Consider the following 23,707-nt stretch of genomic DNA (forward strand, 5'->3'; position numbering starts at 1 on the left):
TTTCTATGTTTCTATGTTTCTATCTCCCCCTCCCCCCACCCCACCCAATCCTGGTATCGTTAAAGGTATTCTCCTAGTATTCATATTCTCCAAGAGTAGGTGCGCTTTCTGTCAAGCTTTTAATAAGTACTATCATGAGTATTTCATAGCTATTTTAAGTCATTTGTTAATCTAATTTACATTTAATTTGATTAAAACTGCGTCTTGATGAAATAATGATAATATAGGAAACTAAAGTGGAAATTAAGTATCTTTGAACTTTAAAGATTACTGAATATTCCTTATCTTTATCCATAATAACTTCTCCCAAATGATCACAATTTCACTTTAATTTGGAACTCTAAATCGCCTCTTTAATTAATATTCATTCTTCCGAAAAATGCACTAATATACTCCTCTATTTGATCATTTGATTAAAAAGTTAATTTATCAAGGATTCGTGTATTAGTTTCTTGATTAAAAACGAAACCATTATTGATACAACCTATGTTCTCTCTCTCTCCTGAATCACATTAACAATTCCACAGCACAGAGCCCTGCCTGTCTGAAACCAGTTTCTCCTCATGTGTTCAATATTGTAATTGCTTTGCACATGAAATATCACATTTGCATTTGCGCATACATCCCAAGATGCAAAACTAGGTGTAAGGCATGGTGCCCATCGAGGAAGAATTAAGAAAGTGGCTTTTCTTGCAATTAAAATAGATTATCTTGCTTCACAATTCACGCCTCCTCTGTTCTTGTCCTTATTTCACACTTTTTGTCTTTTTATCTCTAGCCTTTGTCCAACTATCTGTCAATCATAAGCTGCCTCTCACCTATATCCACCTGTCACTTGCCAGACTTTGTCCCACCTACAATCATCTCTTGAGATGCCGAGTTACTCCAGTACTTTTTTTTGTAAACCAGCATCTGCAGTTTCATGTGTCTAGATCATCTTGTTGTTCAGTAGAACTAAGGATACAACCTTGTCCCAACGTTGAAAATTATTATTTTGTGATTTGCATATGATTATGGTCATTGGTTGTTCCCAAGTGAGTAATGTTTCTTATAGATGAGTTGCACATTTTTTTTTCTCTGACTGCTCTTTCTCTCCTTGTAGAGTATACTATATCTACTCATCATATCGAGCTTGAAAGGGTTCTGAAAAGATTTAAGAGGATGTTGCCTGGACCAGAGGGTGTGAGCTATAGGGAGAGGTAGAGCAGGCTGGGTCTCTATTCTATGGAGCACAGGAGGATAAGGGATGATCTTATAGAGGTGTATAGGATCATGAGAAGAATAGATCGGGAAGATGCACAAAGACTTTTGCCCAGAGTAGGGGAATCGAGGACCAGAGGACATAGGTTCAAGGTGAAGGGGAAATGTTTTAATAGGATTTAATAGGAATCCGAGAGGTAACCTTTTCACTATGACTGACCTAAGGCATGATTTTGCTCTCCACTGCTGTTGTGTTCTCTATCTCCTCTTTCTCCTATTTGTGGGTTTATTTGTACATTCTTGCTATCGCATTGACGAATCCTTGCGGAGGTTTACTCTTTAACAATTATTGGCTCTTAAAAATATACTAAAAATCTGAGGTTGATTGTGTCGAGATGTATTTACTGATCACAGAAGTGTCCCATCAATCTTGCTTCAGTTCTCAACCTTTTGCACCAGTTCTCTTGCACCTATTCACCTATTCTTATGTGTTTTCACCAATGCCCCGAATAACTGAAACATACCCTCCCTCCTTTGTACTTGAATCCTCCCACAATAACCAATAACATTTTTTTGAAATCTTAATTATTGCTGTAACCACTTTCTAGCCATATGTAAATAATTTGGCAGGGTACCCAGATGTATTGGAGCTCTGCAACCTTTCACTACTTAACTAAAACAAAAAAAAAGTCACATCCTACTCGACTTGCTAAATCCTTGCCCACTCATTTAACCTACCCATATCCAATTGTAGTCTCCTTATGTTCTCTTCACATTTCCCCTTCCTACCTATCCTTGTGACATCAGCAGATTTAGCAATCATACATTTGGTTTCTTCATTCTATTCATTTATATAAATTGTAAAAGTTGAGGTCCCATCACTAATCCCTGTGGCACACCACTTGTTAAACAGAAAAAGGTCAATTTATGTCTATTCTGTTTCCTGTTAGCCAGCCAACCAGAGCTATTATTGAAGACATCATAGCAGTTCACCTTGAAAAATTCAAGGTTATCTGGCAAAGTCAACATGGTTTTATATAAGGGAAACTAATTACCAAATATGTTAATGGAGTTGCAATGGCAAAAAGTTCCATATTTGGTAAATATGTTTTACCTTTCACAAAACCATGTTGACTTTGCCAGAATACATTACATTTCTCCAGGCTACTGATACAATGTCTTTAATGACATTGATATCTAATAACATGGACTTTCCTGTGTTAGATGCTAAACTAACTAACCTATAGTTTCTTACTTTCTGTCTCCCCATTTTTAATAAAACAATTAATTCTACTACTGTCCAATCTAATGGAACTTTCTTTACATTTAGGGAACCCAGAGTTGCCCAAAGTTTAGTTTGCTTGTCTTTCTTGATGGGAATTATCTTTCCTGATTTTAGTGCAGTTTAAGTCTCCCAATTTGTGGAAGGACATTCTTGCCATTGAGGGAGTGCAGCGTGGGTTCACCAGGTTCATTCCCGGGATGGCGGGACTGTCATATGCCGCGAGAATGGAGCGGCTGGGCTTGTATACTTTGGAATTTAGGAGGATGAGAGGGAATCTTATTAAAACACATTAGATTATTAAGGGTTTGGACATGTTAGAGGCAGGAAACATGTTCCCGATGTTGGGGGTCCAGAACCAGGGGCCACAGTTTAAGAATAAGGGGTAAGCCATTTAGAATGGAGATGAGGGGCTAGTGGAGTCAAGGGATATGGGGAGAAGGCCATTAGGCCATTTTGAAAAATGGGCTGAAAGATGGCAGATGGAGTTTAATGCTGATAAATGTGAGGTGCTACACCTTGGCAGGACAAATCAAAATAGGACGTACATGGTAAATGGTAGGGAATTGAAGAATACAGTTGAACAGAGGGATCTGGGTATAACCGTGCATAGTTCCTTGAAGGTGGAATCTCATATAGATAGGGTGGTAAAGAAAGCTTTTGGTATGCTAGCCTTTATAAATCAGAGCATTGAGTATAGAAGCTGGGATGTAATGTTAAAATTGTACAAGGCATTGGCGAGGCCAAATCTGGAGTATGGTGTACAATTTTGGTCGCCAAATTATAGGAAGGATGTCAACAAAATAGAGAGAGTACAGAGGAGATTTACTAGAATGTTGCCTGGGTTTCAGCAACTAAGTTACAGAGATAGGTTGAACAAGTTAGGGCTTTATTCTTTGGAGCGCAGAAGGTTAAGGGGGGACCTGATAGAGGTCTTTAAAATGATGAGAGGGATAGACAGAGTTGATGTGGACAAGCTTTTCCCTTTGAGAATAGGGAAGATTCAAACAAGAGGACATGACTTCAGAATTAAGGGACAGAAGTTTAGGGGTAATATGAGGGGGAACTTCTTTACGCAGAGAGTGGTGGCGGTGTGGAATGAGCTCCCAGTGGAAGTGGTGGAGGCAGGTTCATTGGTATCATTTAAAAATAAATTGGATAGGCATATGGATGAGAAGGGAATGGAGGGTTATGGTACGAGTGCAGGCAGGTGGGACTAAGGGGAAATAAATTTGTTCGGCATGGACTTGTAGGGCCGAGATGGCCTGTTTCCGTGCTGTAATTGTTATATGGTTATAAGGCAGGCACGGGTTATTGACAGGGGACGATCAGCCATGGTCATAATGAATCGCTCGAAGGGCCGAATGGCCTTCTCCTGCACCTATTTTCTATGTTTTTATGAGGAAAGTTTTTCACACAGTAATGAGTGTGGCATTCTCTGCCTCAGAGGGTGATGGAGACTGATTCTCTGGATGCTTTCAAGAGAGAGCTAGACAGAGCTCTTAATGATGGCAAGTCGAGGGATATGGGGAGAAGGCAGGAACGGGGTACTGATTGTGGATGATCAGCTTTGATCACATTGAATAGTGGTGTTGGCTCGAAGGACCGAATGGCCTACTCTTGCCCCTATTGTCTATTGTCTATCCTTTGGTATAAATATTAAGGCAGAACAATTATGCAAGTCTTTCTGATTACTCTAAATTTACAAAAAAAAAGCACTCCAGATTGCTCCTTTATGACTAGAGTAAATTCCAAAGTCCCAAAAGATAATTTTCCAAAATAGCCACATTTTGGTGTTATCATTTAGTAATTTGACTTGGTTGTAGATCTTTATCCAGATCCTGAGTCCTTGTGATTTAGATGACGGTGATTTGGAAGACTGCTTAGTTCGTGAATGATATCAGTGTCCATCATGTTCTACATCAAGAGTTACTATGAACCGATAACTGAAATCTGGGACTCATTGTTTCAGGATCTCATATTCATGCACAGTTACAAGACAGATCATGCTTGACCAAATGGTAAATCATCTTTTTTTATCTTGATCGATGTAAATTTGCCAATGTAGTTGAAACAAAACAATAGTGGGCAAACTAGTGTTGTTCTTAATGTTAGTAAGTTAAGGGTTACATAAGGGTTCACATCGAACAAACTGCAAAACAGACGAGTACCCAATGCAAACATTCAGACAGAGCATACAAGCAGCGGTTTACCATGATCCTTTCTCTTGATCTGTGGTGGGGTCAGGGAAAGAGAAGCTTCCACAGAGAACCAGTCAGGATATTTTGTTCTTTTTATTGTTCCGTCGGAACTTCTAAAGCAGCTTTCAGTGGTTGTGCTCAACCTTGGAACTTCCATCCTGCATTCTTTTTGCTCGGGTTTACTTTCACATTCCTGTAAAAGAGCATCTGATCAGTGGTTTGAGGGAGGTTCCTTTTTACCTAAACTTTGTAGAGCTCTCTCTTGCAGTTGTTCTATCACTCACTAACTTTGCTTTCCTTACATTTACCTCTACCCACATCAATTTTTCATTAAAATTTAACTGATGCTGCTTCTAGCCAGCCCATTTACTGTTAAGGTTCTTCTCTCAAGCTGATTCTTACACATGTGTTCTATTTTGAGGCCCATGTTCTTCCTTTCCTCTCGTGACTTCAGCAAACTGCTTTGTTTTTCTAAAATCTCTCCCAGTTTATCTACTGTTTACCACTTCTGTATGTTTGTCCCTGGATTAGAATGATTTTACCCTCGTCACATGTATCAGTATCAGTATATCTTTATTGTTATTTCCTGAGTACTCAAATACACAGAGGAAACAAAAAAACGTTGCTCAACCAGTGTCCATTCAGTGTGCAGTGCAAATAACAACAAGTAAATAGAAATAAAAATACATATATCATGAACAAATTAAATTAAACACTCTACTCTCTACTAAACATCAACAGGCGTTCCGATCGACAGCTGCTGCAGTGTGTCCAGGTTGGTGGTTGGTGCGCGATACTTTGGCAGGGGGCTAAGTCCATTTATCAGTCTTATAGCCTGCGGGAAGAAGCTGAGGAGCATCCTGCTAGTTTTGCAGCTAATGCTCCTGTACCTCTTCCCAGATGGCAGGATGGAGAATATGTGATGCGATGGGTGGTAGGGGTCTTTGATGATGGAGATGGCTCTGTTGATACATCTCTTCCTGTATATGTCCAGCAAGAAAGGGAGTGGAGCACCAATAATCCTGCTGGCGGTCTTCACAATCCTGTCAAGTTGGTGCCGTTCGTACGCCTTGCAGCTCCCGAACCAGGAAGTGATGCCGTTGGTTAATGTGCTCGCGACTGTCCCCCTATAAAAAGTTCGTAGATGTGTAGTGGGGAGACCTGCTTTACGTAATCTTCGGAGAGGGTGTAGTCGCTGCTGGGCTCTCTTGACCAGTGCTGTGGTGTTGGTTGTGGACATCAGGTCATCTGACAGGTGGAGTCCTAGGAACTTCACGCTGCTGACCCTTTCCACATCAGCTCCATCGATGTGCAGGTGAGGTGTATGGTGTTCTTTTTCCCGCCCTCCTGAAGTCAACCACCATCTCCTTAGATTTTCCCACGTTGAGAATGAGGTTGTGGGATTTGCACCATCCTGTGAGCAACTCCACCTCCATCCTGTACGCCGACTCATCATTGTCACTGATGAGACCCACCACTGGTGTGTCATCAGCGAACTTGTTGATGAAGTTGTTATTGAGTCTAGCAGTACAGTCGTGTGTAAGCAGACTAAACAACAGGGGGCTTAGGACACAGCCTTGGGACGAGCCAGTGCTCACGGCTATGGTTTTTGATGTTCTACTGCCCACCCTGACTGTCTGCTGCCGTTGTGATAGAAAGTTCAGGACCCAGTTACATGTGCCAGCATCAACCCCCAATAGCTCCAACTTCTCCACCAGCTGCTGCGGAATGATTGTGTTAAACGCAGAGCTGAAGTCTATGAAGAGGATCCTGGCATAAGTATTTTTCCGATCGAGGTGTGACAGGTGGGATCTTTCAACTCTTTAGGGTCAGATAGGTAAGACGGACCAATTTGAAATATTTGGACCAATCGGTTTTATTGATATTATTATTATTATGGTTCAACACTTTCTGGTAATGATGCTTTTGATTTTCTCAAAGTATCAACTCAAAAGAAAAGTTGATCAGAAGTCTGAGGGATTAATTATTAATTTAACATTCACAGTACAATGGTTGTCTTGCTTGCCCATTATAGCCTTGTGCTAGATGTATAGCCTGGGGGGTTCTCAGTTCTCGGATGTTGTAAAGAGCTCAGTTGCGGAACCTGAGTGGAAAGCAATTTCTGAAAGAGTCTGCAAATCTTGGGCTGAGTACCGTTGATGTACATTTCCATTGCATCAACTTTCTTTGCCAAATGGAATAACATCTGACTGTTTTTTTCCATTTGGAAAATAAACCACAGGCAACTTTTGATTAGTTTGATTTAAAAGAATTACATTGAGGGACCACTTTGGGGCAAACAAAAACTAGTTTGCTAGACATGGCAGTCAAACTGGGGTGGGGTGTTCAAACAAGATTTCTTGTTTAGCAATCTGTAAAACCCCTGTCCCACGGTACAAGTTCATTCGAAGAGCTCTCCCGAGTTTGCCCTGATTCGAACTCGGAGATTTACGGTAATGGTCACTCGTCGATACTCGGGGCTCTCGTGGACATTTTTCATCATGTTGAAAAATCTTCACGAGTCTTCCCGTGCTTACCTGCCGCTAGCGAGTCTTCCCGAGTACCTGCCGTTAGCGCTAAGAGACGTCCCCGAGCTCCGACGTACCCGCTACGTTCATTCTCCGTGCTTACCACGAGTTTGATTTTTTTTAAACTCGGGAGAGCTCTTGGAATGAAATCGTACCGTGGGACAGGGCTTTAATGCACCAGCTCAGTTATCAAATAAATACAGAGTTCGTGACTGATCAAACATTTTCTCTTCTTAGATTTTAAAGCTGAAGCTGTCCTTGTTCACAGATGGTGCAAGTAAGTAACAATGCAACAACTTTTCAAGACATGTCCACAAATACTTTGTTATTAGCATTTTTGATATAGTTGAATCTGTATATCCATATTGAATGTATAATAATTGTAATTTAAAAAATGAAAAAAAGTGCAAAAAAGCTCAATGCTGTACCTCAATCTATGTTTCTCACTGCACCAATTCCCTCACCTGGACGTTGTTTGATTTGAAATGGCTGTTTTTTTTTTGTTATTAAACCTTTTCCATTGTTCTTAATCAGAGATATTAGTATCCATTTTTCCAACAAGAACTTTGCTGGACCCAGAATGCAATAGGGGCATTTCTTATTCCATATCGTATTTAGAATTTAAAATTTATATTTATCTAAATCTATAAAGTTATTATTTGTTTCATTTAAGAGATTTGGACATCAATGCCTAGGCCAGCATTTATTGCCCATCATTAATTGTCCTTGACGAGGTGGTAGTGAACCACTGCAGTTCTTCCTGCTACTTCCACAGGTTTCGATTGAGGTTTATTATTGTCACATGTATTGAGGTACAGTGAAAAGTTTTGTTTTGCATGCTTTCCAACAAATCAGATAATACTACACATAGATACAATCAAGACAAACTTACTTGCTCTTGTGTAAAGAGTTCCAGCCTTGAGACACATCAACCATGTATTATTCTGCCACAAACAATCAGAGATAGCGACAGTACAGTTTGTATGGAAATATGGCAAAGGAGGCATTGCACCACATAATGTAAAGCTTTATTAATAACTGAAGGAAAAAGCATGCAGTCTGAGGTCAGCCTGCAAATTCTGAGCACATGTTGTTATATCCTTATGATCTAGGGTTATACAAACATAAATTATTAACATTGTATTGTGTACACATCAGAATTACCTCCCCTCCATGACTACAAATTTAATGCCAGTGTCATGCAATATATTGTTTGAGAATCAGTCTATTGCCAAATGGCACCAATCTATATGTAAGCTGATTGTTGAATATTGTTTATTTCTTGTTTTTTTGGATTTGCACAGCCTAAGGCTACATTTCTGTAACTGGTAAACCTTCAGCCTACACCTTGAATAAGTAATGGATTTGATGTTTCAAATGAGACATATGCTGTTAGTTATTTTGTCTGAATATTGTAGGATTGGAAGGCAGGATAATGGGTTGTAAGTAAAATAAAGAAATGTATTTATGGAATTTTTTAATGAACAAGCATCTTCTCACGAATTAGTGCTCTTCTACATTGATCACTGAATTACAGTCTCTATGTGTGTGTGTGTGTGTGTTGGGTGGGAGTGGAGGGAGATGGGAGGAGAGGAGACTGTCCTCAATTTAAATTACTATCACAACCCAATAGGAGAGTGGTAAACCAGCATCTGCAGTCCCTTGTGTCTCCAAGGGATGCTGATGAAACATTTAGTGATGTAGGACTGTGGTTCACAATCTTTTTATGGATTCAATCTTTATCCTGAATGAGAATGGGGTTTATGTGATTTTCATGCATAGCATTCACGCCAAATTGCTGATGGATCATATTCTGATTTTGATTTATTTTCAACGATGTGGACAGGATGGCACAGAATTGAAGTCTATAAACCACTGTGAAACAGTCATCAAAACTAAATATGTACATCGCTAACAAACCTTAAACGTTTCTGATATTCAGTCCAAGAATCTGTTATGTAAATGCCACTATTTTTTGATTCAAAATACATTATTGAGCAAGTCAGTAATAATTTCTGTTGGTTGGAAAGAGTTATATTTGTGTAAATCTAAATTTTCAGGCTTTTATGGTAGAATAATGGTGCTGCATATCATACTAAAATAATTACTGTATCATCGCCTTCCTGTCACTGAGACGATGATGATCTTTCCCTTTGTTTACCACTGAGCAGGAATACACATTGGGGTAGTCTGCCCTTTCAGACCACTATTATGCTCCGTACTCTTATCCCAATATCCTGACAGCTGCTACTTAACCCTATTTTGCAGAATTGGTGCACATGTCTTAAGCATTAGTTTGGGATGTGGTTCTGTGATAACCTGCCTATTGTATTTATGGACCACTCTGTATCCACAGGGGAGGAAAATGAAGAGACAGTGCAGGCCGCAGAAACCATATTAGAGGAGACAGTTGCATTATGTCAGCGTAATTCGCACAGCCTGAACCAACAGCAACGGGAGGTGAGTGTTCGATTATATTAGGACCAAGGATCTCAATTTTTTTAAATTATGTGGTTTTTATCCTGAAAGATGGTGATATTAATGAGTTTAATATTCAAATATAGTGCAGATGTGCAAATTGGCTTTGTTACATGTTTAGTGTTGTGTGTTTCCAAATTTATTAAATTCCATCACAAGTACTTTGTTTTCCTTTAATAATGAGACCACTGGGTCCTGCTGCCGTTTCCCCTGTACTAACCAAGGCACTTCTCATACCCCGCTGGTTGGACTGGGCTAACTAACCAGCACTCCTAGAGGCAGTCTGTGTAAAGTACTATTGCTACTGGCTTGGTGTGCGGCCGAATGGACCCTGCATCTCATCTGTTTAGCACAACATATGTTTGTAGTGAACCTGGTGCTAAGATATTTGCAGACTACTTGATTGTGACTTGGGGTTTCATCAGTAGCAGAGCAGCTATCTCACTGTTATATATTGAAACTCATCACTCGGGCTAAAATTTGTAATGCAGTGCATAAAGTGATGTGTTGAAAAAACTCAAGTGTAGTAAAACGTAATAATTATTATCATTTGATGTTGCTTAAGCATGTATGCAAATTACTGACGTAATAACTTCTCATTTACTGTGGGTGTCCCTCCTACAGTACACCGACAGTGTTCCACCTGGCTTCTGCCTTTGCCACCATTTATCCGCTTACTATCAGGCTTGGAATTCTATTGCATGAATTAATAGGCTTTTGATTTGCTGGTGGTAGGTAGTTGTCTCTGACCTTGCTCCTGGGTTATCGCTGCCAATGCCTTGAACATTCCTTCATTTCTACGATTTTTTTCCTTCAAACTTCCAAAGAAAACACTTACAATCAGTCTGCAGCAGCGTCATGATCTGAAACATCACCTATCCATTTTCTCCAGAGATGCTGCCTGATCCACTGAGTTATTCCAGTCCGTCTTTCCAAAGAAAGCTTTTGTTCTAACCCAAAGCTGTCACAACTCTGAAGTCAATCATTTCAAGTTATCACATCTAAAGATTCAATAACCAAAACATTTTTTCCCTTATCAGCCTTAACTTGGTATTTATATACAGATTAACTGATTATATTTTCCTTCTCAGTATATACTGCCATTGCAAAATGGCTGTTCCCAGACACCTTATCTTCTTACGGTCACGCTACATAGCCATTAAGTTATTTTCAATTATGCTCTTAGCTCATGTTAATCACATGACCTTTTCACTGTTTTCTTTTAGTGGTACCAGCATTTCTCTCTGTTTTTCTCTCTCGAGTTAGCAGCATTCTCTCAGATACTATTGGGATACAGGCCATATTATCCCCACCTACATATCCCTTTTGTTCCATGAAGCATTTAGTGAATTGGATCATCGTGAACCTTGGCTGAATTCTATGTTATACAATGTAGATACCTGAATGTTCATCATGTTACAGTTTTTTCTACAATGCAATGCAAATTGCTTTCAAAACTAATAATACTCTTAAAACGTCATTTATTTTAACATATATCCATTTGACCCTGCTTGCTGCCTGTACAATTTATCAGTTCTTATCCTTTCTACTTAATATTTGACCTTTTTGATCTTTGATCACTCTTCTTTGTTTGCAATTCCATGTTTAACTTTGCTTCTATCCCCACTTTTATACAATGATAAAAATGTAGGAGGCAATCCTTACAAATGGGTAAATTTGTACATTTGTACCCCAATTCCAATTATCACTCTCAAACTTTAAAAAGTTATTTTTATATCTTCCTCAATCTGTCCAGCGTGCTGGATGACCTAATGAATGTACAATGTTTTAGTTAGGTGTATCATATCCATTGCAAGTCCTCTGGCAAGAATCTAACTTCAGTAACAGTTATTTGCAAAATCTCCAAGGTGCAGAGTTAAGTAATATAACAGCCACAGGGAAGAAGCTGTTCCTGGACCTACTGGTCCGGCAACGGAGAGACCTGTAGCGCCTCCCGGGTGGGAGGAGGGTAAACAGACTGGGGCTGGGGTGAGAGCAGTCCTTGACGATGCTGCGCGCCCTTCGTAGACATCGCTTGCTTTGGACAGACTCAATGGAGGGGAGTGAGGAACCGGTGATGCGTTGGGCAGTTTTCACCACCATCTGCAGTGCTTTCTGGTCGGAGACAGAGCAGTTGCCATACCATACTGTGATACAGTTTGTAAGGATGCCCTCATGCTCTATTGTCACCACGTAATTCCATAGTGATTTTATTCATTTTACGGATATCAACCAACTCGATTTTATCCTGAGGGACTATTGGAAGTCCCAGTATCATTCCTAAAGTTTTACTAGTAACTCCCCATAATCATCTCTGAGCTAGACGCTAGTTCAACGATTCCCAAAGTTTTGATACCCATGTACCTCTTCGTAAATTTTGTAGCATCTTGTACCCCTCATTAAAACTAATTGTATTTCATTGTAAAAGTGGATAAAAATTGCATGCATTTTTATCTTACTCACACCACACCATCACTCACACACTTACCCACCCTCCCCCCCACTCACACCTGCAATGGACCGCAATACTTCATTCTAATCCAGATCCACACCCTCAACAAACGCTTCATCACCTATCTGGACTCTACCAAATATCATAAGCTTGCCCGCCTCCAGACCGGTCCCTCCACCGACACTCCTCAACTCGACCCCAGGCCCGGAGCTCCACCGCTGGACTGCGGCGCTGCCTGCCCAACCCCCACGAAGCCGAAATGGTCACCACGAGGAGCAGCAACAACATCCACCGCCTCTCCGACCAAACCAACGCCCGGACCACCGAAACTGCCGTGGCTGCCGACACTCACGCCTCCCCGTGGCCACTGCCGCTGTCGCCGACCTTCACTGTCTCCCCGGGACCACTGATGCTGCTGCCGCCGACCCATATCTCTATTCCAGCCCCCCCACAGGCATCCACCAGCGACTCTGCCGACCCTCCCCTCTCCACCAGCCACCAGCGGGCCGGAGCCGTCACCTCACCAGAGTTCCAGGCTCAGCACCAGGCCCACAACCTCCACGATGCAAACAGCACGTGGTCTGATGCTGCTGGGTCCTTTTGCCCCTCCCCTCCCCCCGCCCCCCCCCCTTACAGTGATGGGTCTTCCCCTTCCCCCTCTTTCAACCGGGTTACCCCGACCACACACCCGCTAGTTAAAATATCTGCTGGGTTTTTTTTTACTTTTTTTTTTTTACAGAGGTGCCGGAGCAGCTCTCCGGTGAGCTCCGGCAGTTCTGCACCCCTGTTTGTCGTGCGGGAGTCTGCAAACTACCCAAATACAGCAGCTATCACAACTTGAGTAGGATAATTCATACAAAATATATAATTTATTTGCAAATATGCATGTATAAAATAATTCCTAACCACAGTATTTTTTTCTAATAATTAATCTATTTTTCAGTACTACATAGCTGCAAATTTCTGTGTACCCCCTGAAGACCTTTCGCATACCACTGGGGGGTACGCGTACCCCACTTTGGGAAACACTGCTCTAGTTAATCGGCAGAAATTACCACTTGTACGCCTGGATGTTTCTCTCTATTGGTCAAATTCCCCAAGTCTTCATTGGATATTCAAGACAGAACTCTTCCTTGGCTGGTCTGCTCAAGATTTATCCTCATTTGTTCCAGCATCCAATTCCATTAGTAGAGCCAATAGGACTTGATGTTTCAATCCCTGTAGTTAGTCGGCACTCTTGATATTGGCAGTGCAATTGGAGTGGTGAAAGGTAGGATAGGTACGTCATCGGGTCATCAGGTGGGCACCCTCTATCTTTGACGTTTCATTGCTAAGCCCACAATGTTTCCAAAGGGCTCAACGGTGATACCTGACATCCCAGGTACAACCCCCTCAGTTCCATACCCTCCTGTCTTCATCTTGCAGCTCAATTGTTGTCTTTCCTTTTAATCCAAAGCCAATTGCTGCTTTTTTCTGCTGAATTTGACAATAGATTGTCTGTGCAGAAAACACCTGAATTGTTCCATCTTCAATGCATGATGCCTTTCACTTTGCAGACTGGCTTTCATCTGTAAACACAAACAATAACTGCTCTTATTTACTGTTCTTTGTAAAGGCTAATAAGTCTACTGCTTTTAGATTATTTTTTTGCTTGTCTTTTTAGTCTAGGTTTTGCGATGGGATTGCCTGATCATACTCTGACTTTAATTTACTTTTCCATTAATCATATGTGTCAGAGTATGTTCCATTTCAGATTTGGAACAAAACAATAGTGGGCAAACTAGTGTTGTTCTTAATGTTAATAAGTTAAGACTTACATAAGGGTTCACATCAAACAAACTACAAAACAGGTAAGTACCCAATGCAGATTTGCTTTTGCTCATCGGTCTTGGTTCGAGCCTGATTTAATCTTAGTCTGATTAACTATAATCATCTACTTGATGATACATCAACTATAATCATCTACTTGTTCATTTATTGGTGGTTTTCATGGCTCCCATTTTTGAGCATCCTGTCAGAGCAAATCATCTGTTCGTATGTTGCCTGCAGGGAATAATTTATGGTGTGCTTTTACTTTAATGATACCATATTCTTGTCCTTGGGCTTCATGAATAATATATTTACAGAGGGAAGCAAATAGTAAAGATTTATCATCTGCTGATACAAAATCTCTCCTACCCACTGTAGCAAAAGGTTATTTGAGATATTACGTACGAGTATGGCTGAGTGTATGTCTACTGGTGGGGAAACGTGTCAGGGTGACTGACTACTTATGCTACTGCCAGCATTCTGAGCAAGCATTTTAGGTCATTTTAGTCTGAAGAAGGGTCTCGACCCAAAACGTCACCCATTCCTTCTCTCCAGAGATATTGCCTGGCCCGCTGAGTTACTCCAGCATTTTGTGTCTACCTTTGATTTAAATCAGCATCTGCAGTTCTTTCCTACTCATTTTAGCTGGCAGTTTCAAAACTATTTACACTAGCGATGTGCCTTACTAGTTTAATACATAAGTGTTGTCTTTTTTTTCCTGTTTCCGTCGACCACCCTTGAACATTATTATCTCAATGGGGTTAGGTTAGGTAAGGGGGAGGTACAGCGAGATCTGGGTGTCCTTGTACACAGTTCACTGAAAGTTGGTGTGCAGGTACAGTAGGCAGTGAAGAAAGCTAATGGAATGTTGGCCTTCATAACAAGTGGATTTCAGTATAGGAGTGGAGAGGTTCTTCTGCAGTTGTATAGGGCTCTGGTAAGACCACGTCTGGAGTATTGCGTACAGTTTTGGTCTCCTAATTTGAGGAAGGACATCCTGTGATTGAGGCAATGCAGCGTAGGTTCACAAGATTGATCCCTGGGATGGCGGGACTGTCATATGAGGAAAGATTGAAAAGACTAGGCTTGTATTCACTTGAGTTTATAAGGATTAGGGGGATTCTTATAGAAACATATAAAATTATAAAAGGACTGGACAAGCCAGATGCAGGAAAAATGTTCCCAATGTTGGGCGAGTCCAGAACCAGGGGTCACAGTCTTAGAATAAAGGGGAGGCCATTTAAGACTGAGGTGAGAAAAAACTTTTTCATCCAGAGAGTTGTGAATTTATGGAATTCCCTGCCACAGAGGACAGTGGAGGCCAAATCACTGGATGGATTTAAGTGAGTTAGATAGAACTCTAGGGGCTAATGGAATCAAAGGATATGGGGAGAAGGCAGGCACGGGTTATTGATTGGGGACGATCAGCCATGATCACAATGAATGGTGGTGCTGGCTCGAAGGGCTGAATGGCCTCCTCTTGCACCTATTTTCTATGATTCTAAGATCCATCAGCACCAAAAAAAATGTAAAGTAGTATCTCTGGTATCATTTTCATTAGCAGCATGCTTACGGTCCTTTCTATTCCCCGTCCTGCAGCCTTCCCCCCTCCCCCCCCCCCCCCCCCCCCCCCCCCCCGTCTTTTTTTGGCACGAATTGTAGAATCCTTTGTTGTCCATACTTGGTACTCTTGCTGCTCTCTGATGTCATCAAGATTGTCTGGAAGGAAAGTATGTTTACAGCAGAAATAACTTTTCCAAAGACACCTCAAAACTCAAATTCAAAATGACAAAAATATTGGGCAAAATCATGTAAGCTTCTGGAAAATCATATGTAGCTGATCTATATTTCACTGTATACTTTGACAGCCTTCCTCACAGTTTGCAAGCCCATCAATCTTGGTGTCATCTGCAAACTTACTAAGAGATGTCCCAGTACAGATCCTTGCTGAACTTCACTGGTCACAGAGCTCCAGCCTTGCACCACAATCCACTGTCTTGTATCAATAAATCACTTCTGAATCCACATGACCAAGTCACCATTAATCTCGTTCATCTTAATCTTCCGGTTTTGCCTACCATTATCAAATGCCTTACGAAAAATCCATGTAAACGACATCCACTGCCAAACTCTCATTGAACACTTTCGTAATCACCTAAAATAAACCTCAATCAAGCTAGTAAGAAACATCAGAGGTATGTTGAGTTTAAAGCCATGCTGACTGTCCCTAGTTAACCCATTCCCTTCCAAATGGGAGTAAATACATTGTGGATGGCTTGATTTGACTCATGTACAGTCTTTTCACTGACTGAGTAGCACACAACTAAAAGCTTGTCACTGTGCCTCGTTACACATGACAATCAAGTAAACTAAACTACAAAAAATCTTGAAGAACTCAGCCAGTAAAACACATCTGTGCTAAGTAAAACCATTTAACACTTTGGATCGGCATATCTATTGTTATTTCAGATTCTAGCATCGACAATTTTATTTGTTTTACAAATTTGCGAAGGATGCTACACAGTAATCTCAATTAACAGTGTTGTGGGGTTTTGCAGGGTCAAGTAGAATTGCACAAGTGATTGTGAATTTTTGACTGAACGTCCTCTCTGCCAGGTTTTAAAACTTCAGTTGAAGTACCGTTTTCTCCCATAGCCATAATATGAAGCTTTTCAACAAGGTTAAAATTCAGGCATGACAGGCCAGAATGTTACTGCTTTGTCTGTATCCTGAATGCAACACTGAATAGTGGGTGGACAGCTGGAAGATGGTACAACTTCTTCTGCAGAAGAAAATTGAAAACAGAATGCTTTTCTTCTCATCCAGTCTGATGTCTCAACAACTTCCCCATGGGATAAGTGAATGCCACGTGACCTTCAGTTCTCTCTAGCAGTGAACAAACTCATGGTGCATTGCCGCATGCATCCTAACTTCTGGTCAGGGCTGGTCTTAGGAGGTGTGGGGCCAAATTGGGACCAATTTTCATAGAAATATAAATATATAATTATAAATGAGTCATATTCAGGCACGTGCCGTGAGTAATTATTCAGTGTAGGCAGTCAGTCGGCTTTAAAAAAAATCTTAAACCCTGCATGCGCAGATTGTTCTCCGTAAAAATAAAAATAAAGAAAGTAACAAATCAATTTGCCCAAGGCTTCCAAATCTCATTCTTTCTGAATTACTGAATGGGTGGGGGGTGGAGGTTGACGGCAGGTGGAGAGATGGTGGGAAAAACGGGAGCACACCGCGACAAGTTGAATCAGTTGTGATCCTATTGAATGACAATACTTGTTCAAAGGAGCAATTGGAGGGAGAGTTCCTTTTGCAGTGTGTGGGGAGTCTGGCCATGGGTAAAGTTTCAGGGAGGGCAGCAGCATTGAGAAGGAGGGGGTCGGGGATCATGCCAGTAACCCACACACTCACCGCTGTTGTGGCGTTCCGGGCGCGAGCCACCGCATTGTGTCCGGGGAGGGAAGCAGCTCGTGTGGCTACGAGTGGCTGCCAGGACCTCAGCGCCTTCTGCCAGCCCGCTCACCTCTGGCAGTGCTCTCCGTCTCAACAGTGAGGGGACCAGCTCAAGAGCAAAGATCATAGGGCGGAGTGGGTCAGTGGGTGATGGATAATAGGACAGTGGGCAGTGGAGCTTACTCCTGTGTAAGCGCAAACAAGGGGCCAATTGAGGTTACTGGCACTGACATATGGAGTAAGCTCCACCGCCCGCTGACCCGTTCTTCAGCTGGATGCTGGCATGATCCCTGACCCCCTCCTTCTCAACGCTCCTGCCTTCCCCGCAACTTTCACCCTGGCCAGACTCCCCACACGCTGTGAAAGGAACTCTCCCCCAGCGGCGCTGTCCTTTTACAGTTGCTTCCCATTTTACAGCCGCTTCCATCAGCTGCTAGCAATGAGGGATAGACTTGGCTATCTTTCAGTACAGCAACATTGTTCTTGATCTCTCTTTCTTGGCTATCGATCCACATTCCTCAGTAAATATAATTGTGTTTTGACCAAGTATTAATGACGCCACGTTCCTTTGAATAAAATTTACTGAGGAATGTGGATCGATGCATTGATGACACATTGTATAACTACGTGTTAACGATTGGGTGTAACAAATCGTTTTTGTCTGATGGCTGGTGCAGCGGTTTTTATCCATGTTCATTTAAAAAAAAAATCTGTATTTAACAAGGCGAATGTTTTTTTTTTATATCTCTATTTAACAACGCAAATTCGTATTTCTGTTCTAAATACAGAAAATTAGCGCGGGGCCCCCTTAGGCGTGGGGCCCAATTGGGAGCAATCGGTCCGATTGGCTTAAGGCCGGTCCTGCTTCTGTTACAGATCTGGCCATGGAGGACTTCTACTCCAACCTTTTATTCTCAAGCCGGCATCTCAGAAGAAAACAAACTGATCTTTCTGGGCAAATTAGATGCCAGGATTAAAATCCCCTGCTAAAACATGATTAGGAAGGAGGAGAAAGGGAACGCTAACTCAAACAGAGTTGTCCTCTGAACAAAGTGCTTGGAGCACCGTGCTGACATAACAAAGTGTTTTCCCAGAGAGATCAGCACAATATCTCATGATGCACTGCAGATTCGGACATAGAATTGTATGGCCTTCTGAGTGAACGTTCCAGTGCAAGAACATACCATTTCGCATCAACCTTAACAAGGGATTGATGACTATGAGACTGCCTATTCCACTCTATTATCTCCATCAGCCTGGCTTCAGAATAATGGAGGCTGCAGAAACATTACTGGTCTCTGGAGCCCCCATTCAGATAACCTCTGCAGACAGTACCTCACAGACGATCTGACAACTCCCAACAACAGGAGTTGCAGAGGTCCTGCAGTGCTGAGGCAGCCTTGTAATCTCTTCGCAGATGTAATTACGGTGAACGTAAGCTTTATGTAGGTGAAAACGTTGTGCGGTTTGATGAGAATGATCGGGAGTTCCAGGAGCTAATTAAACACCAATGCAAGGCATTCATTGATTGATAGTTCAATCATGCCTGGAGTGGAAGGGAAAATAAACAGATCTGCAGACTCCCAAAGGGCAGGGTCCAACAGAAATTCCATGTGCTCAAGAACAGATGATGGGTGGAAAGAAAACAGGCAGTCCAGCAATTTGCTGGCAATCGTGTCATGAATGGATTCTTCAGCCCAAACATCGAAAGGCCCACCCCACTGAGACAAGAAATTAGACGACTTTAAATTAAACTGCGGTTCAGTAGCAAGTGAAAGGAACACTTCAAAGAACTTCCAAGCTGTGACATTGAGTGCCGCTCATTGCATTCAACAGCAAACTATTTTGTCCAGCTTTGCCACCACTCCAGACTAACACGTCGATGAGTTGTGCTGAGAGGGAAATTTGGCAATATTGAAAATACCGTCCATAATGTTTGGGACAAAGACCCCTTATTTAATTATTTGCCTCTGTACTCCACAATTTGAGATTTGTAATAGAAAAAAATCATATGTAGTTAAAGTGCACATTGTCAGATTTTAATAAAGGCCATTTTTATACATCTTGGTTTCGCCATGTAGAAATTACAGCAGTGTTTATACATAGTCCCCCCATTTCAGGGCACCATAATGTTTGGGAAACAGCGATGTCATGTAATTTAAAGTAGTTATGTTTAGTATTTTGTTGCATAACTTTGCATGCAATGACTGTTTGAAGTCTGTGATTCATGGACATCACCAGTTGCTGAGTGTCTTCTCTGGGGATGCTCTGCCAGGCCTGTATTGCAGCCATCTTTAGCTTATGCTTGTTTTACATAGAAACATTGGGGGTTTTGGGGGCTAGTCCCCTTCAGTTTTCTTTTCAGCATGTAAAAGGCATGCTCAATTGGGTTCAGATCGGGTGATTGACTTGGCCACTCACGAATTTACCATTTTTTGGCTTTGAAAAACTCCTTTGTTGCTTTAGCTGTATGTTTGGGATCATTGTTTTGCTGTAGAATGAACCGCCGGCCAATATGTTTTGAGGCATTTGTTTGAACTTGAGCAGATAGGATGTGTCTCTACACTTCAGAATTCATTATGCTACTACCATCAGCAGTTGTATTATCAATGAAGTTAAGTGAGCCAGTGCCTTCAGCAGCCATACATGCCCAGGCTATAAAATCCCCACCACCTTGTTTCACAGATGAGGTGGCATGCTTTGGATCTTGGACAGTTCCTTCTCTCCTCCATACTTTGCTCTTGCCATCACTCTGATATGTTAATCTTCGTCTCATTTATCCACAAGAGCTTTTTCCAGAACTGTGGTTGCTCTTTTAAGTACTTCTTGGCAAACTGCAACCTGGCCATCCTATTTTTGCGGCTAACCATTGGTTTGCATCTTGCAGTGTAGCCTCTGTATTTCGGTTCATGAAGTCTTCTGTGGACAATGGTCATTGACAAATCCACACCTGACTGGTTCTGATCTGTCGGACAGGTGTTTGGGGATTTTTTTTATTACAGAGAGAATTCTTCTATCATCAGCTGTGAAGGTCTTCCTTGGCCTTGCAGTCCCTTTGGGATTAGTAAGCTCACCAGTGCTCTCTTCTTAATGATGTTCCAAACAGATGATTTTGGTAAGCCTAAGGTTTGGCTGATGTCTCTAACAGTTTTATTCTTGATTCTCTGTCTCATAATGGCCCCTTTGACTTTCATTGGCACAACTTTGGCCCTTGTGTTGATAAACAGCAATAGAAGTTTCTAAAGGTGATGGAAAGACTGGAGGAAATACTAGGTGCTGAGAGCTCTCTTATACCTGCATTAAGGAGGCATTTAAACACACCTGAGCAGTTACAAACTCCTGTGAATCCATGTGTCCCAAACATTATGGTGCCCTGAAATGTGTGGACTATGTTTAAAAACAGCTATAATTTCTACATGGTGAAACCAAAATGTATAAAAATACCCTTTAATAAAACCTGACATTGTGCACTTTAATCATATGTGATTTTTTTCTATTACAAATCTCAAGTTGTGGAGTACAGAGGCAAATAATTAAATGATGGGTCTTTATTCCAAACATTATGGAGGGCACTGTAGTTGGCTGAGTAAAAGGTATATGGATTCTCTCAGACATATGGGTGTTCTCAGACATCTTTGGGGCAAGAACAACAGCTCCAGACGAATCATCTGGCACACTTTGTCTGCAGCATGCAGAGGGCAGGCTATTTCTGCTGTTTGATTCCATGTCCTACAATGCATTAATGGATTGTACAATCGGTATGGTTTGAATTCTTGTTTCTGCATTTCTGCATGAAACTGTCAACTTCTTCATAGTGTGCTGCAGTCTCTGGAGAGTAAAATGCCAGATTCTAAAATGAGCACAATTTATGCAGCAGCCATCTGCGTCCAGTAGATAATATGCATTTTTCCAGATGTGAGGAGGCATTACTCATATATAACACTGTGAACCGAGTCCGAATGATGGAAAGTATTTGCATTGCTGTTCACCATATGATTATAATAGGAATCCATTTCACTTCAAATTCAAAGAGACCAGTATGAAATACATTTAGTAGTACAACATATTGAAGTTGTTGAACAGGAACAGAAAAGTTCACCATGGTGGGGAAAAGTGAGGGTTGCGGTAATGGGAATTAAGGTCCTTTTGATTGATAATGTCTTTATTTGTCACATTAGAAAAATATGACTTTCATGACCAAGTCTACATGGAAATGTAATTTCCGAAGTTGGAAATTGTCCATAACTAATACTAAATTATCCTGATATGCTGAATACTGAGCCAAGATATTTTGTTTTAAAAAAACAAACTGTTTACAATTTGCATAAGTGCCAATTTTGCAATGCTTGGAAGACGGTCCATTTCTCTTAACATTATATTTAGTTGGAAGTGACAGCACCATTTTTATATCCTTATTACCATCATTTACTGTACGCTACAATGTTAAGAACTATATTCTGCACACTGTATCTTCTCCTTTGCTCTATGTCTTCTATTAGAGTTTGCTTGATTGCATTTATCTTGTATATCTGACATTTGTATAGTATGCAAAACAAAGCTTTTCACTGTACCTTAGTGCACGTGATAATAGTACACCTAAACATAAACATCACTTCTGAGTAGTCCTTTAAACAACGTAGGAAGAAGAATGGCATGAACTCAACAAGCACTGAACAAAATTGAAATATATGCAGTTGATTTTAATATACTGAGAGATTAAAAAAGGAATAGGGAAAGATATCACATTTTAAAACTGAATTATTCATTGGCTCACTGTGAAGTAACACCATGGTGCTTTTCTCAAGAATGGTTTTATAAATCTTGCTAAAGTAATTTTACAGGCTTGTGAAGATGAAAAAGTAATATTTCTTAGTACATCTAAGTATGCAGTTTCAGATGTGTTGCTTAACATCTTAGTTGATACTAGATCGTAAAACAACCAAATCTCAGTTGCTTCTACTTCTTCACTGAAATTAATTTTATTAATTTGTGCATGGAGAAATGAGCATTAATTGAGGACCAAAACAAACCTCACATGCCAGGATTGTATACCTACACATTCAAGCTGGAAATATTGCATCTTGATTGCAAATAGAAAACCTGGTTTCCCATAAAATCCAATTTCTAACTATGATTTAACACTGTTTAATTTCATGTCCTGACATTGCCTCACTGGAAATTAATTTACCACAGACTGCAAATTAGACATGGTTTCCAGCTGGGCTATGCACTTAATTAAACCACCGTGGAAGCCCTATCTTTAAACTGTATTGAATAATGTTGCAGGATCTCAATTTTGATAGATTTATTTCCCTTCTTTCAGGCATTATGGTTTCCATTACTTGAAGCTGTAATGTCAACCCAGAAACAATTAAAAGATGGATCATCCAGCCAAGCCTTAGAATGTAAGTATGGAAATACTTTCAAACTGTTACTCAACTTAATTTGCCAATAATATTGATTTATAATTAAAATTAACATAATTATCATTAGCCACACTTGGAAACATGGCAATCTCTGGTGATTAAGTCATGCAGCATGGAAACAGGCTCTGCGGCTCAATTTGACCTTGCCTACCAAGATGCCCTATCTCCACGAGACCCACCTGCCTGCATTTGGTCCATATCCTTCTAAATCTTTTTTATTCATATATCTGTCCAAATGTCTTTTAAATGTTGTTATAGTACTTGCCTCAACGACCTCCTCTAGCAGCTTGTTCCATATGTGGAAAAAGTTGCCTATTAAATCTTTCCCTTTCACCTTAAACCTCCTTGGGTTCTTCATTCCCCTAGCCTGGTTAAAATAATCTGTACATTCACCATAACTATTCCTCTCATGATTTTATACACCTCTATAAGAGAGTCAGAAGTGTTTAATTGTCATATGTACTGAAACTGGTCAATGAAATTCTTACTTGCAACAACATAACATGTCTGTAAACACAGTACTCAATAGAAAACATAATGAACAAAAAAAAGTTCAAAATTTAAAAAAAAACAATATTAGTGCAAAAACAAAACAAATGCTCAAAGTCCTAGTGCAACCCAAACAATTTGTGTTTCAAAGTTTAGTTGGTGTTTATAGTGTTGTTGGTGGGAGGGAAGCTGTTCCTGAACCTGGAGATCAGTTTTCAGACTTATTTCCAATGGCAGGAGGTAAGAGCATGCCCAGGGTGGTGTTGGTCCTTGAGGTTAGTGGCTGTCTTTTTGAGCCAACAAAACCTACATTGGTACGGAAGTCAGTACTTGTGATGGAATGGGTAGTTTCCACCATTTTTGTAATCTCCTTCGTT

General features: G+C 40.8%; 1 protein-coding gene across 1 annotated transcript in view; it reads left to right on the forward strand.

Moving 5' to 3' along the window:
- The window catches only part of vps8 (VPS8 subunit of CORVET complex), a 434,442-nt gene that overhangs the window by 173,276 nt on the left and 237,459 nt on the right, over positions 1–23,707 (forward strand). The window contains exons 38-40 of the mRNA XM_055638558.1: positions 7,449–7,488; positions 9,568–9,671; positions 22,739–22,820. Coding sequence (XP_055494533.1) covers positions 7,449–7,488; positions 9,568–9,671; positions 22,739–22,820 — 226 coding nt within the window. The remainder of the gene's footprint in view (positions 1–7,448; positions 7,489–9,567; positions 9,672–22,738; positions 22,821–23,707) is intronic.

This window comes from Leucoraja erinacea, chromosome 7 (assembly GCF_028641065.1).
Source record: "Leucoraja erinacea ecotype New England chromosome 7, Leri_hhj_1, whole genome shotgun sequence".
NCBI lineage: Eukaryota > Metazoa > Chordata > Chondrichthyes > Rajiformes > Rajidae > Leucoraja > Leucoraja erinaceus.